The sequence below is a fragment of the Labrus mixtus genome, chromosome 15 (genome assembly GCF_963584025.1).
Source record: "Labrus mixtus chromosome 15, fLabMix1.1, whole genome shotgun sequence".
Classification (NCBI taxonomy): domain Eukaryota; kingdom Metazoa; phylum Chordata; class Actinopteri; order Labriformes; family Labridae; genus Labrus; species Labrus mixtus.
The window spans coordinates 16,869,036-16,885,896 of NC_083626.1; the positions used below are offsets into that span (position 1 = coordinate 16,869,036).

The following is a 16,861-nucleotide window of genomic DNA, read 5'->3' on the forward strand; positions in this document are numbered from 1 at the left end:
AACGATGTGTTCACAAATGAGTGTGTCCATGGAACATAATCCTAATTGCACACATGCTATGTAGAAAATATACAGTTTTAGATTCACATATCTGTTTAGCAAATTCAACAGAAGAAACACAAAACTTACCTGGGATTAGCTATTTATTTAGCAGGTTAATACACTTTACTGCTAGATTTATTTTTGTAATGCTACCTTACTGATAAGGAATTATTTTCACAGCAGTTTAAACATATCAATCTGCAATGCTCAGTGGTGAAAAGCTTTTGTTTAAGGTTTATTTGTAGCCAGACTTTAAGTCAATTCAAATAAATTCAGTAGAACTTCTTGTTTAGCTGCAAAACAAGAACATATTACCTGCACTTTTTACCCATGAATAAGAAATGAACATCATTAGGAGTAGAGGTTGCTTTTCCAACTTAACTCAGGCTCTTTCAGCTTTTGAGTTTCTTCTACTCAGTCTTCTTTTTCTTTCCCTGTTATTTCCATGCTAAGCTACGTCCTTAGGCAGACTAAAAGAGATTGTTTTAATATAGTTATTGTAATTGTGTTGTCTGTTTTTGAACTCAAGGCGAGATTGCGCTTGACTTGCAAAAATTTCAGATTGAATTGGGCCAAATGGCTTTCGTGAAATGTCCCTGGCATCCACGTTTTGTCCTCTAGCCTTTCTCTAAAGGTTAATAGTATCTGCTGTAAGGAATGAGTCTGTGGATGTTACTGTGCCATTCAGTGACAGGGCAGGTTTGGTAGATGCCTCTCTCTTTCTCTCTTGAGGTGGGATAAAGTCAGCAGGCCCTTTCAGTTTGTGTTTGGAAAAGCAGGCCTTAAAAAAGAAAGATGGAAGTCTTGCACGAAAGAAATGAATGGGCAGCTAGTTCAGTGGTTGACTTTGTGTGTGTCTCTGCCTGCCTGATCTCCAATCATGTGATACAATTAAAGCTTGAGACTGATTTTATTCAACGTATAATACAACATTTCACTACATTTCTTCCCACTTTCACCTTCTCCCCTCACAGATATGGAGATATGGTTCCTAAGACAATCGCAGGGAAGATCTTCGGCTCGATCTGCTCTCTAAGTGGGGTGCTGGTAATCGCCCTGCCTGTCCCTGTCATCGTGTCCAACTTTAGCCGCATCTATCACCAGAACCAGAGAGCAGACAAGCGGCGGGCGCAGAAAATGCAGGTAAACACATTTTAAACAATTTCCCTTCAGCTGGGCCCAAGAGGGTTGGACCCCAAGAACTTCTCTCTGCCCCACAGGAGAGGAATCCACAGGGGTCAGGTCTTCCCTGGGACAATTGACAATTGTTTCTATAATGCAAATTGACTTACATTCATATTAGTGACACCATGGATTCAGTCCGTTGTTATAGATACCTAAACCCTGACATTTCCTTTTCCTCATAACTTTGGAGGTTTCCCCCTCTTACCCAGAGTCGTACAATAATGATATCCTTCATTAATTGTCTCTTCGCGTCTAGCTATGTTATCCCACTATAACTTAATTACCTGGTTTGAATGAGATCAAGAGGCAGCTCCCCCCGAAAATATGGAAAATTAAGATAACTTCTTGCCTCTATTTTTAACGAAAAAGATGTTAGATTATATCAAATCAAAGGTGAGTTTATTTTTTTTAAGTTACTCTAAGGAGTTTTAGTACCAACTTTTAGATGATGCATCCTTTTAGGTTTGTAAGCTATAACTGGGGACTCATGTTCTATCAATAACACAACACCTTAAGCTTTAGTGCTTGGTTTTATAAGCCTTTCATTAGAAAAATAAACTTTAAGGTGTTTAAATTCTAGCAGTACACTTTGTTGTTTAGTTCTTTAATAAATGACTATTTTCCAGTGAGATACTTGCATGATGGAAATACCTGTGTGGGATTGGGGCAAAACTTTTTAGTTAAATGCTTAACAAAAGAGAATCAAGGGACTTGAAATCTCAGAAAAATGCATTTATTGGATTTGAATTGAATGAAAAATAGAACTACAACAACCAAATCACCTGGAAATCCCAAACTAATCCAAGTTTATGATTTCTTCTTGATCCCAAAAGCATAACAAAATGAGTCACAAAACAAAATTCTAAAACTACACCATTTAGCATGTTTTAATCCCATGTACAACTATTACTTGAGCTGAACAATATTTTCTTTCTTGACTTTTTTAAACTTTCTTTTATTGTGAAAAATAGGAAATTCTCCCAAGCTAAAGTCTACCTTTGACTCCAGAACTTAAATGTTATCATGACATAAGCCTTATCCAAAACCCAGGTCTAAATCCTAAAATATCCGGTTAAAGAAGTGAATGACTGCATGATCGTTCTTGATGATGTCCTTGTGAGAAGATGTTATCCCAGTTAGTGTTGTAATGGAAATACACACAGGAACAAATTTCCAAATGGATTATGTAAACTCAATTTTAAACAGCAGAGGATTTAAAGATCCTATCTTCCTTTTGGTAAATAGCCCGGCCTTTGGACCTCCAAAGAATCATTTTGTGGTGTGTCCATGAGCCAAACTGGGTATTTGCGTCAGCATAAGCCTGAACACACACACACAGAACTGGGCTGGTTATCATAGTTTTAGGGCAAGCTGACACTTTTTTGTTCCTCCTGAGGTAGAAGGTGGTGTGTTTGCTTAGAGCTGGCGGACGTGCACACACTGACACATTTATTCAGAGCCCATTCCGCTCTCTCATCCTTTCTCCCAACTCCTAATAAGGTTTTTTTCACACCTTTAGCTTATTTCTTCTTGCTCTCTTTCTCTCTTCCTCATCCCCTCTGTGATTACCCTCATCCATCTCAGCACATGCTCTCTGGTTGTAGTTTAAATCTGTGGCCTGACCGCCGCCCCAGTCTTAACTAACTGTAACCTTGTCTGCCAGACAAGACTCTGGTGTACCACAGCCAAGTTTGCAGGGAGGAAAAAGACACACAGAGGGGACAAAAGAGGGTTGAGAGGTTGGAAGATTTTATCTAGATTGAAAACAGGACGGAACTGATGAGATGTGATATGTTGATGGAGAGGAGAGGAGAGGAGAGGAGTGGAGTGGAGTGGAGAGGAGAGGAGAGGAGAGGAGTGGAGAGGAGAGGAGAGGAGAGGAGAGGAGAGGAGAGGAGAGGAGAGGAGAGGAGAGGAGTGGAGAGGAGTGGAGAGGAGAGGAGAGGAGAGGAGAGGAGAGGAGTGGAGAGGAGTGGAGAGGAGAGGAGAGGAGAGGAGAGGAGAGGAGAGGAGAGGAGAGGAGTGGAGAGGAGAGGAGAGGAGAGGAGTGGAGTGGAGAGGAGAGGAGAGGAGAGGAGAGGAGTGGAGTGGAGTGGAGAGGAGAGGAGAGGAGAGGAGAGGAGAGGAGAGGAGAGGAGAGGAGAGGAGAGGAGAGGAGAGGAGAGGAGTGGTGACGAGGAAGGCCAGAAGGAAAAAAGTACCAGGGGAGGCAGGGGGGAGAGCTTGAGGCGATGTGTGTCCTAATGCTGTGTTCTTTCCTGAAATAGCTATCACCCAGATGAGGTGCAGGCTGGGAGGAAGGTGTTCATCCGTCTGTTTTTCTGCCTGTGTATGTGTGTGTACATCTGTTACAAGTGCATGAATACACATACACATCTGTGTGTGCGTCCACTGTACTTCCTGTAAGCTCAGGACTGCCCTTGGTCTGTCCCACCTTCCTGTGTGTTCTCCTCTGAGCCGCAGTGTCCCAAACAACACCTGTTACCAGACATCCACATCTCCAAAAGCACCCATGCCCTTCTCAGTGTAGCATGACGGTGCTGTTATCATTAACCAGTGCATAATGACTCCCTTAGGCACTTGAATGCCTCCCTGGCTTGCCTGCAGTAAGGTCAGGGTTTTGTTCAGACACCCATACCGAGAAGGTTTTTTTTTTTTTTTTTTTTTTTTTGGTTTCATAACAGTATGACTCAAACTCCTTTTCATTGCCTTTATATTGATATTCCACCTGGATGCTTGGGTCCTTCTCAAAGAGCCAGATAAAATTATAGGTTTGCAAATGTGATATTTTACAGCATGTAGAAGACACAACCACACGTGCCATCTTTAATTAGCCCACAGGAGTGATGTTGCCTAGAATTGTAGCTTGTGTGCTTAAAACTAATGGAGTATGTCTTGAATTAGTGGTGAAATCTGGGGAGATGATGTGATTTAAAGTCTCAACTACTGGTTAACTAAAAGAGCCTCTCCTTAATGCCTCATTTTAAACATGCTTAAGCTGTAAGGTTCTTTGGATTTCAATATCATTTGTCAGTGTCTCAGAGCCTATTAGATAGAATTGCAGGATTGAGTTTTAACACTGCGCTGCTGATAGCAGTAGCAGGCAGTATTACATTTCTTAATTGTCCATCCATCTGTCAGTGTCCCATTTTTGAGGAAACTCATTCGATTTTGGTGGTCAATGGTCAGGGTCACTGTGACTTCTTGTCCGTGCCATACTTGTGTACTTCTGACGGATCGACCCCAACTGCCATCATTTATTGGTTATTCTCTGCTCACTCTACACAGGAAGGGGTCACGTTTGTGGTTTTAAAGCACATATCTCAAAAACAGTTGGACATATTCCAATGTCATCTGGAACAGATATTACATCATCTTAAATTGTATTATTCTGAGACTTTGGTGATCCCAGGTCTTTTCATTCAAAGCAATAATTATATAAAAAAATCCTTGTATCCAATAATATCTGATGACAAAATAATGACAATCCTCTTAGCCACAGGCGCTCTTTGTGTTACGTTCTAGGTAAAAAGTGTAAGCATGCAAGTAGGGTAAACTAATATAGAAAACACGTTTAATATTCTACCTGCTGAACTATCTTCACATCTATTCTATCATTTACTCAAAGTGCTGTAGCACCTCAGTCCAGCCTCACTGAGCTGCTAGCCCGACTGTAGACTCTCGTCTTGTGCAATCTGCACCAACTGGAATGGATTTTACTGCCTTTTATAAAAACTGCTGCTGACATGTGTTCAGCTCATTACACGTTATGTCACATTAATTTAATGCTCTTTGCCTGTAGGTTGGCTGTCTCACACTTTAGAAGATCAGTTAAGCGGGTGTATGATAGAACCATTACCATTGTACGGTCCACTCTTTCACTGCTAACGACAACTGTGATCTTTAATGGCTCCCTCGAGCCATGAATTACTCAAGCATGCCATATTCTTCAATCCCCCATAACTACTGTCTACATTACATGTAGTGTTCTTTAATGCTCCATAACCTTAATGACATATGACCTTCTCAGACATAAAGCCAACCATTTAGCAAAGTGTCACTGGTCCTTTAGCATAGCAAAATGTCGTTTGTTCAGCATTTATTACCTGTGTGGGGTTTTACTTTCAAGAAAAATCCATTCTTCCTCTAATAAGTCTATGAGAGTTAAATATGGTATTGAGCCAAAATTTCCTTTTTCACAGTACTTAAACAATGGAAGGAGAGCAGACAGGAGCAAAGAAAGGGGAATAATTGAGGAGTAAAAGTGCAGCATATGTCCCTCAGCAATTTTCCATCCACCTTTCCCAGCTCCTCATTTTCTCTCCCCTGTTTTCCCTCCCCCCATCCACATCCATCTTCATTCTGGTCTAATTGTTAGCTGTTCTGGGCTCCCATTACAATTAGCCATCCATCTGGGTGGTGGTGTGCAGACTAGCCCCTGATCTATATCTCACTGCACAAAGGAAAAATACACGAGGATGCCACTAGTTGCATGAAGTATATTCTGTACTCTTTCTTCCTATAGTCCTTAGTGTTTCTCTTTTTCTTCTACAATAGTTTCAAGTTTAAGTTTTTCCTTTATTTGCACATGATCCCATGAAGAGATCCGCACAGAATATCCTATCTGCAGCTCCTCCTCAGAGCTTATTTGCATTAAGGTATTAATAACCTCAGGTAGGTCTATTTGCAGTTTTGGAATAATACGCCTGGCAGAGAGGGAGATTTAAATGGAGGATCACAAAGGGCAAGTGATTAAAAAAGCGAGGGCAGGATTTGTAATGAGCTTAACTTTCAAAGTGTGGCTTGGGTATTCTCCTGGATCTGTAGCTCTGGTTCTGTTAATAATATTAGATCTTCTCAGATGGGCTTTAACCTTGGTGAACAGGGATAAATGCAAAAAAACACTTTTAGTCACACGCTCAGGCATTTGTTGTGTGATGTTAAATGCGCAAGCTGCAACTGAATTACTTCATTGTAGCCTAAAGATTGAATTAATCGTCTAAAACGCAGGTATAACGAATGATGGAGATAATGCAAAGAAACATTCATACGAAACTGTTCTTACTAACCTGTGTTGTTAGAGACAAATCAAGTCAAGTCTACACTGTGAGAAAAAAAACATTTCTTTGTATTTAAAAAGGTTTAGGGCTTAGTTTCAATAAATGCTCCCCGAAAATCGAAATCTTTATGCAGATCTTCGGTTAACCATATCATTCTTAGAGCTTATCAATTGACAGGTTTTTTGTAGATATTGTGATTAAATTGGCATTTATTTGCAGCACAAATTGTACAGTTAAAGAATCCCCATCACAACATCTGACATGTAACATCACCTCTGAATATGTTCTCCCTGATCTCATCTATAGGTGTGACTGTGTCTGACAGAAAGTTCACACTTAAACATCCTCCTTTTATTCTCCATTAAGGTGTTGTTGAATGCAACTTTCACAGGAACCCAGCTCCAGCTGCATGGTTACACATTTGACACGCGTCATTCTTCACAAACGCATCGTCCCAGTTAAGCAGTCCTGTTGAGCTGCAAACTGTTCTGTCTCTCGCTCTGCCCTGTCACACGCACTGGGCTCATACTTCAGCCCCAACAGCTCCCCCTGCATCCGCCTGGGTATTACCTCATGAACCCTCAAATCTCTGCATGAAAAACGCATTTGTGAGGAGTCACGAGGTAGCAGCCTACAAACCAAACTCTAACAAAGTTCTGTTCTGCAATCGACATTTCAAACTTGGGTTGTCTGACCAAAAGTCAGAGGGTTGAGTGGGTAAGAGGGTTGTGGAACAGTAAAAAACAGGAGAAAACATTTTGTGGTCAATTCAGAAAATCTTTCATTATTTCAATGACTGTTTTGCTCCATTTCTAAATCACAGAACTCTGAAATCAACCCATAAGTACGCCCCATAAAGCAACAGTCATGGGTAACTGTTTTGTAACATGGCTTAACTATGATTTTTAAGGGAAGTTTTCTTTTTTTTTAACTCACCAGTTATCTTTTTACTACCTTCCATTTCCCCACTTTTACTTGAAATGTATCTAATTTGGGCCAGTTGCCAAACTAATTGAATACTTAATTACTGACCGTTGTTGTTCATGAGCATTACATTTGCTTGTCTCACAAGAAAGGGTTAGGGTTAGGGTAAGAAACAAAACCATGAAAAATGTCTCCTCCCTCCCTCTCAGTCTCACCCTTTGCTCTAAATCATCTCACTATTGTTTTTATCCGTCCCTCAGAAGGTTGAAGTCTAAAGGTGGAGAAGTCTTCTGGCTGAGAGTGTTTTGCCCTTCTAGCCAATCAATAAAGTCGTCTGCACTTCTCAAAAAGGCAGACCAAGAAAAGAAATGAAGAGATGTTGACTGGGGACTTCACTGAGGGGGGGGGTCAAGAGTTCTGCTATGAATGATGTCCTTCATAAAATAAAAACCTGAACACCTGCGTTAGAGCAGCTTGCAAGCTGAGGTGGTCTTGTCTCTATAAAGAGGAGCTAATCCAGGCTTAGCAATGGTATTTTTTCTCTGAGTGGTGTTAGTCCCAGGTTAAGCTGTCTGCTACTGAGACAGATATCCATGGACCGGAGGAGTCTGAGGAGTTGATTTTGACAGAATCAATTATTGAGTTTCCTGACTTCACCAAATCCAACCAAGGTGGATTTTCTAAGAGCCAGTCTTTCCAAAATTGCTTCTTATTTTCCTCGCCGTTCTCTCTGGCCATCCTCTTATTTATGTTCGTGACTATCTATCTCTCTCTCTCTCTCTCTCTCTCTCTCTCTCTCTCTCTCTCTCCATTTATGTGTGGTGTGTTAACTTAAAGCAACGTACCTCAGAGGAAGTTCGACGCCTATTTCCTTGTTGCAGAAATGTCAGCGTGTATAAAAAAAACTCTTTATGTGAGTGACAGTGGCAGCTGCAAAACAAAAAGAGGCTCTTTTTCCACAGCTGTGTGTGTGTGTGTGTGTGTGTGTGTGTGTGTGTGTGTGTGTGTGTGTGTGTGTGTGTGTGTCTGTGTGTCAGATGGTCTCCTCTTTCACTTGTCTGGTTCCAAGGCAAGCCTGAGGCAGAACCTAATCTGGTCTCATAGCTCGATTGCTCCACTTTTCACTCAGCCAAATCCTATATAGGCAGTTGACAAAGCCGCAACTCACAAAATGGCATGACTTTTTTTTTTTTCAACTTTTACTTTCAACAAAAAAAAAAAAAAAAAAAACTTGGAGAAAACTTCCTGGCAATGCTCTGCGGAGCATGGGCATGGGAGCTGTGTGGATACGTGGTGTGTTTTGATCAGCTGTGAATATGCCAGCTCAGATCTTGCAGCTGGCAGCAAATCATGTTAAACTGAAGTATCTGTGTGTGTGCTGGCTTACATCGTACATCTTATAACTGTAATATTTTAATAGTGAATCGTCATAAGTAGTGACTTGGTGAAAGCTTCAAAGGAAACAATGCAGAACAGCTTATGGATATAGACAGGAAATATGGCTTAAGCAAGTCGAACCTAATACCACTGCAATGAGGACTGTAGCCTGGCCTGCTGTACCACCTGAGCTAACCCAGCGACCCCATCTGGATTATTTCAACCAGTGATTTGAAGCATCACATGTCTGATTGGTTGGCAGGTCAAACAGAGTTTAACATTTTTGAAACCTTCTGTTTTTTCAAAGTCCAGCTGAGATTGCATTCACTTTTTTCTATTCTTTAAATAGCGCTTCTGTGCATTTATTTGAATGATTTATGTTCTTTTACCGGGATGCGATCTTTTTTCTATACATTTGACTCAATATCAATTTTCTCTTCATTAGGTAAATGGAAAACTTTTTCCCCCAACAGCCAATCAAATGTCTTTATTTGATATCATACTTGCATTAAGCAGTATTATCAGTGTTTTATGATGGGCAGACAGTGACACTGATTAACAGCTAAACAACAGCCTGCTCCACAACACTTAGGTAACAGACTTAAAACAACAACTTTAATTAGCTCTCCTGCTTCTCCTGCTTATCTAACAAGCTAACACGGACACACTTCTAGCTTGCTGAATGAAAGAGCAAACAACAATTACAATGGAGGTGCGCACACAACATTAGTTTGAAGGTGAAAGAGCTCATTATGTGGTCAGCTACAGCAAGTTAAACAGCATGTCAACATGCCAAAATCACCTGAGACTATTTAGATGAGGTAATGAGCTTAACTTTACTTTTAGCCTTCCTGTTGTATACTGTAAAAGTTATACTGTAAAGTTATAAAACCTACTTCCTTGGATGATTACTTCAATGAACTTTTTCCACATGACTTTAAGGTCTAAATTATGAGTTTAAAGTCTTCTTCCACACAGCATTGTGTTCACTTTTGATAAATTATGGTCCCATTTAGAGGAAAGTATTAAAAAAAGGCTACGCTTTTAGGTGGAATTGACATGTTACATCTTTCTATTACTTTCCATTATCCAAGATAGCAATACTCTTCCATCTTTATGCCTATAATGGTCACGTCTGGTTTAAAAAAAGAAAACAAGGACGAGATGGCTATATGAGCAAAAGTTGAGTTTTAAAAACCGCAGCACACAAACCAGTGGGTGGAGTCAGGATGTCAGGGTTGCTACGTCCACGTCTTATACACAGTGCATGGTTACATTTTAATAATCAAGTAGCATCTATAAGGGGCCAACCTTTTTTTCATTGAGCCTTACATAGCCTTATATGAGTCTGTTACCTAAAGTATATTCTATGTGAGTAGAAATACTGTTCCAGTACTGATAAGTGATTGTTGTGTTGTACATGTGACTCAATGTGCAGCGGTTACACTTTTTGGCTATGTAACCCTCCCCATGGTGTTCTATGTAGGTGTTAATGAAAGCTCTGTGTCCATGACTTCCCTACACTACCGTGCGCTCTGAATGATGCTTCAGCAGCAATTCAGGCTCAATCTGTCGTACCATGGCTCTGCCTGAAAGCACAGATGGGCCTTAGACACAAGCACCCGGGTCCCAAAGGCCCCGGGAATCTATCAGAGAACTGCAGAAGTAGATCCAATCTCCCAGGATGTGTTCTTAACATCCCCTCCATTACCCCTGCGCTGCCTGGCAACCATCACCAAAGCCAGAGAGGCTCCCATTGGCTGAGCGCGGTGCCAGAACACAAAGGCGGGTTATCCCAAAGGTCTGCAGGAATGCTGAGCGGGCACAAAATGTACATAGGTGTTAGAGTGTGAGGGTTACAGAGACAGCGAGGAAAACTTATCAAGGAGAGCACGAGAGAAGGTGAGAGAGACAAAAAAAGATCAAGTTTCAGGGGAACAGAAAGAGGTTGGGGGGAAAAAATAGAAGGGAGATGGGATGCTGCAGTATGGATGGGCCACTGTGCATGTTTATGTTAACATGCACTCCTGTTTATCTCCCCTGCTTCTTTTTAGATGACTAAATCACAGCATGATCTACCTGCAGGTCAACAAACATTAGCATGTTTCAAATGAAACTCTAGTGAGGGGATGAGCTCGAATCAGCATACATTATCATTTTTTAACTGCACCAGGTATTTCTGCGACTCCCATATACGGCTGGCATGTATATAAATTTAAATTCAGCTATGGAGGCGAGGAGTGTGCACATGGAGATATGCAAACACACATGCACACACTCAATTAACCCCCCCCCCCCCGTGGCTCCTCTTACCAGACGAGCTTTGTGTCTGCTCTTCATTTACACAGCTCGCATTATCCTTCCGCCAATTTCCCTTCAATCAATCCATCCATCGTTCTATTTTTGAAATTCAGAAAGCGAAGCAACAGAAACACACACACACTTTGTAGCTGCGCCTCGTCTGACACCCCACTCTTGACTTTGACAGGAAAATGGTGGGCCTTTTGAGAAGTGAATGACTCAGATTACACTATCCTGTAAAGAGCAGTTCTTGTAATTGAGAGATTTATTGAGACCCACTTTTTCCCCACGGGCCTGTGCATACACGGATCGTTTTCGCACACATTCAGAAGACGCAGAAGTGTGCTTCAGGTAGAGCAGAAAACAGGAGTGTTGAGTTAGTCTCAAAGCTACTGGGGTTTAAAGCATTGACTCCAAGGAGGAGTGTTTCTTGTCTTCCTTCAGTTCAGTTGTGAGGGAGAAGGACAGCGGGAAAGTGACTGGACTTCTGGCAAACTGCACTTTTTTTGTTTGATATATTACGCCGACACTAACGATGTAGAGCATATTGGGCAGGGACACTTCCTTCATTTATTATGCTAAACAAAATCTGCTAACATAGCAGCACAATAACAGCCCAAATAAACTGAATCGAGTATTTAAAGTGACACTTAGCTGCTTTATGCATACAGGATTAATTCATACCTGCTCTACTCATAACAGCCTCTGTTACTGATTTCAACCCAGGGAATGTTTCAGTACGAGTCGCCCATAAATCTTTTATAAGTATCAAAGGAGATCAGAGTGAATTTATCACGGGAGATCAGAGTGAATGCTTTAGTAGCACATGTTTGATTTGATCTGTAAGATCACAAGTGAGATATCAAGCATGTGAAAGTGCTGTAGCTCAAAGCGATGGGATGTGTCAGGATGATACCCAATCATTCTGACATAGGAGGAGGTGTAGTCACAGACTAACAGGTGGTTTTTGTGGTTGTCTTGCTCTTTGCAGAAAGCCCGCTTGGCCAGGATACGAATATCAAAGGCGGGAAGCTCCAACGCCTTTCTCCACAGCAAGAGAAACGGGCTGTTCAACGAAGCGCTGGAGTTCACGGTAAGACCGCCCTTATTACCACAAGAAACCCACCTTCACAAGATGTATTTACATTCTTTTATATTTTTGTATCTAACATCACCTGACCTCTGCATGTCCTTGGGGAAAAAAAACACATCAGACTAGATAACAAATGATGAAATTGGATGCAGGCATTTTTTTTTTTACTTTCCTTATAATTATCATTTCTTAGAATCCACCCAGCATCCCATCAGAGCCGCTCACTGTGATCTCATTCAATAAGCTGCACAGCTAATGTGACTTTCTCTGAGCCCAGCTGCCCAGCTGAGGAACAGGCCTCAGGCGATGCAGCAGGAAATGTAAACACAACTCAAGGATGTTTCTGTCTCACCAAAATGTTGCGGTTTACAAGCACTATGGTGGCCCCCGGGGCTGACACTGCACGAAAAGCAAAAACAAGTGCCTCTTCTTCTTCTCTCTCTCTCTCTCTCTCTCTCTCTCTCTCTCTCTCTCTCTCTACTATAGTAATGTTGAGGCAAGAATCTATGCATCACCAGTGTTTATATGAAAGCTGGGGCTGAATAATGCATTGAATTTATATTGATATCGCCTTAAGAGACAATATTTTGCAAAGGCTGCTGTGTTGTTCATATATACAGAATTCAGCAAAGGGTTGGGAGTAAAGTTTAACTGAAGCTGAAAACTGCTTTATTAGATATTTCTCAAGATCAAAGAATACGTGTTGAGATAATGTGGTTAAGAACAGCTGTTTAGAGAGACTGCTGACAATTGTAGGAGTTGCAAAGTTTGCAGAAAGTTTTAAACAAGGACGATTCTTTTACTGTGTGTTTTATTACGGACACTTCTAGTACTCCATCCCTGTAAAGATGTGGTTACAGTTTAGACTCAGTTCATTGTGGAGTGTATACTGCTGCCATGGCCTGCTTTTTTGCTTAATAAAAAATACTGTTGCCATTTGGAAACTTCATAGAGCAATATATGAACTTATCAGCAATATCACACTGAAGAATCACACATTTATGAGCAAAAAAAATGAATTTTGGCAACAACAAAAAAGTTATGTAATGTAAGAGTCACAGTGTTAATTATGAATATTATGAGTGATATTCTTCTCTTTTTGTGTAGTTTTAAGTCACAGTGAAATTCACACTAGTTGCTTATTTCTAAAGTCATCCTTTAACGGTTTATTTAAAGATCTATGACTGCTAAATATGAATTGTCATTAAGCTAAGATTTACTGGGAAAAACAAACAACATGCAGTGCACCATGCAGAGTGACACAGCAGATAAAGCTGTTTCAGTCTGTACAGTATGGTGGCCACCAGGGTGCTGCGCCACCGCTGCCTCCAGACAGACTTCTGGTATGAACTTGCACTTCTATAGAGGAAGATGGAAATAACCCCACCTAAACACCTGTGTTTTACTGCTGTGTTAGGTACAGATAAGCAGCATGAACACAGGTGAGCGCTCTTGGCTAGAACAAACCGAGTCATCAGAGTGGGAATGTACCCGCTCAGCAAAGACGCTTCTGCTTAGAGCACCAGCCGCCCCGCTTAACCAACAGAAAATTGCTGCTACAAATCTTCCAAACATGGCATTTTACTTGCCTGTCGGCGGTGCTGTGGAGCATGCAGGATCAGGGCAGTATTTCTTTGCCTTTTTTTTTTTATCAACAGCACAACCACACATTGAGCAGGGAAAGACTGATGTAACACATTGAAAGTCTGTATTTGTGAATCACTGCCTTCTTTATGACAGGACCACGGTGGCATTCTGCGATTCACTGAACTGACATCTTCCCAGGCTCATTATAAAACTATTGTGACCAATATGTATGTCAGTTATCCAGCCAAATCTTTATTTTCTGTATTTTCTACTCTTCCCTCATCTTTACTTGGATGTACTGTAGGTATATAAGGTTTTTCATATTACTGATATTCACTAAATGTCTCCCCTTTCCAAATATGTCCCAAGAAACAGTGTTCATAAAGGTTTGCCTAAGAAACTGTTTAAAGCCTTAAACTATTTTATTAAGAGTTTTATTTCTGGAGAGGTTCTATGAAGGTTTACTGTAGCTTCCTAAAGTGATTTATTGCACTAATATAACAATCCCAACGTACAATATGTGATGACAAACAGAAGCAGAAAATGACTTTTTCCCCTGGTTTCTTTTTTCTTTCCTAAAGGATCCACCATGCTCACAAACAGTTCCCATTTTTTCTGACTCACCTCACTGCAACACAGAAATGAGCTCCGCACCCAAATGTAAAAAAATATGTCTACTCTGAGCCAAAAAAAATAAAATAAAAAAAATAAGCTTGTGTAACATTTTTACACACAGACACACACACAAATAATCAGGCTACAGGCTAAATAAAGAATAAGGAAAACAACTTTAAGGGGTCGCCTAGAGCTAGCTTTTACATTGACAGAGGAGGAGGCAAAATGTCAGGATGGAATATTCTCTGAGTCGTATACACACTGTATCTATTAGGAGAGAGTTGTACTTCTAGTATCCTCTCCAGCCCGGATCAATGCCCTGGCTCCTCTGACGTTAATAGGAAAGCCACTCAGGGTCTACGTGGTGAAGTCCTCTGTTTGTGCAACCTGACAGGTGTCTGTCCTCAGTGCTGAAACATCAACACCAGTAAAACTCTACCTGTCTGTTCTCCTTTTGTCTCCTTCTCCACTTTAAGCAACTCCCATACAAGATGAACCTTTGTGATCAGGTACTTAGTAGCAACAGGCCGCCCACCTTCAACACCTGATCAGATACTTACTAAAAGATGTAGCATATCATTCTTTTCTTTTTTTTGCATTTGAATGTGTTTGTGTGTGTGTGTGCGTGTGTGTGTGTGTGTGTTACAGAGTTCCATGGAGGAGGAGCAGCGATTGAGCAAGTCTACCTCTCTATTAGAGAGCCAGCACCACCACCTGCTGCACTGTCTGGAGAAAACCACTGTGAGTGCACACAAACACACACACATTAAACCTTATGTTTATTTAAAATAATAATGTGTATTATAATAAATACAAACTATGTTCAAAATATTAGGTTTTTTTTTTTTTTCAGATTCACACAAAATGTAAGGTTACATTTTACAGATTTTAAAATATGAACTTAAAAAAATGTTAAACCTTGGACACTTTGAATCCAAGACAAATTTCCCCAAGGAGACACTAAAGTGTATGGTATCGTAAATTGTCAAATCATTCATGCATTTCTTTTAGCTCGAGCTCTACGTTAAATCACAATCAGCCAGGTGTTATGTGTTTACTTCAGCAGTGTGTTGTATGCATGATCAAACTGTAGGTAGCATGTATTCCGGTACGATGAATCTCTCTCATGATGCACGCTTGTTTTCCTGTCTGTAATTCAGTAACACTGTCTGTTTCAGCCTCTCACACCTCAGAGCTTGGCAAATGAAATAAACTTTTATGCACTGCTGCACACACATACACCCACAAACTGTCATGTTTTACCTTGTATAATCCTAACAATGAACCACATGAATGTCAGCATGAATAAAAAGTTCAGAGTGAAAGGGCAGCTGAAACAAGCTTTGAAAGCAACATTGTCATGGTTGTCACCTTTGAAGTTGGCTAGGTACCGGTAAGTATTTTTTTTTCACACTTCCATCAGAGGAGTTACATTCATTTATTGCAGTCTTGTGTTTTTCCACTTTTTCTCCCAAGTTTGATACTTCCTCTTTTATTTAGCTCTTTTTTTTCTGCACGGCACCAGATGGAAGTTATCTGTCTCCTCTTCATGATTACAAGCCAGCTTTACCTGTCTGCTTTTTGAGACAGGCAGGTAAATGAGCAGTGAGGTTTTGGAGCTTTTTAGCTCAAAACAGCTCCGTGCTGTTTGAGAAAACGCGGAGGAAATAGAATTAGAACTAGAAAACTTTGTTAATCCTACTTTAAAATAATTTGCCACCTGGTCAATTCATACACACAACAAACAACATAGACAGTACGATTACAATACACAACAAGCAAATAAATAACAATTTGAGACATCATTTACAGCCATGAATCAGAGCCACTACTAAAACTGTAAAATATCTGACTGCTTCTGGAACAAAGGACCTTCTAAGTCAGCCTTTCCCAAACTTAAGACTGCCGTGGCCCGCTTTGAAATACAAAATGACTCCAGGGCCCGTTCTAAAATAAAAGTTATGACTACAACTATCACTTTCAGTAAGGGTAAATTATTGGACATGGCATGATATTATGGCAAGATAGACACGAAAGTTTACTAAACAGATAGTAAAATATTATGTCCATGAATAGTCATGACATGCCTTACTAATCACCTAAAGGGTTCACTCATGGTAAATCAACATTATTGTGATATTTATTTTATTTTTAAAATTGGGCTTTTCGCGGTCCACCTGCATTACCCACACGGCCCACACTTTGGGAGGCACTGTTCTAAGTAATTCACTAGAACACTAAGGCATCATGAGTCGCTCACTGAAGGAGATTCTCAGTCCATTAAAACACTGTGCCTTCAAAGATCAGAACTGTTTTTAGTTTGGTCCTCGGGATTGAGCCAAACACAGAGCCAGCCTTTTTGATCAGCTTATTCATCCCATTTGTATCATCCACACAGATGCTGCCCCCCCTCCCCCTCCCCACCCCCACCAGCACAGCATCAAAGAGGACACTAGCCAAGATTCCCTGCTAAAAAAACATGGAGAAGGTTCTTGCTAAGTGTCATTAAGAAGAAGAGTCTTGACTGAGCCTTCTTGAATACCAATGAGAGTGCTCTACCACTAAAATATTTTTAGAATCTTAAAAGGTTTTGAAAATGTAAGAGTCTTTTCAATATCTGCACACGTAGGAGAAAAAAAAGCACATTGTCAGAGGAGTTACTGACCCAGGCTCTAAA

The 16,861-nt window shown here is 40.7% G+C and overlaps 1 protein-coding gene across 1 annotated transcript in view; it reads left to right on the forward strand.

Moving 5' to 3' along the window:
- The window catches only part of LOC132989289 (potassium voltage-gated channel subfamily D member 3-like), a 102,477-nt gene that overhangs the window by 80,295 nt on the left and 5,321 nt on the right, over positions 1–16,861 (forward strand). The window contains exons 3-6 of the mRNA XM_061056814.1: positions 1,017–1,185; positions 11,881–11,982; positions 14,661–14,693; positions 14,833–14,925. Of these exons, the coding sequence (XP_060912797.1) occupies positions 1,017–1,185; positions 11,881–11,982; positions 14,661–14,693; positions 14,833–14,925 (397 nt within the window). The remainder of the gene's footprint in view (positions 1–1,016; positions 1,186–11,880; positions 11,983–14,660; positions 14,694–14,832; positions 14,926–16,861) is intronic.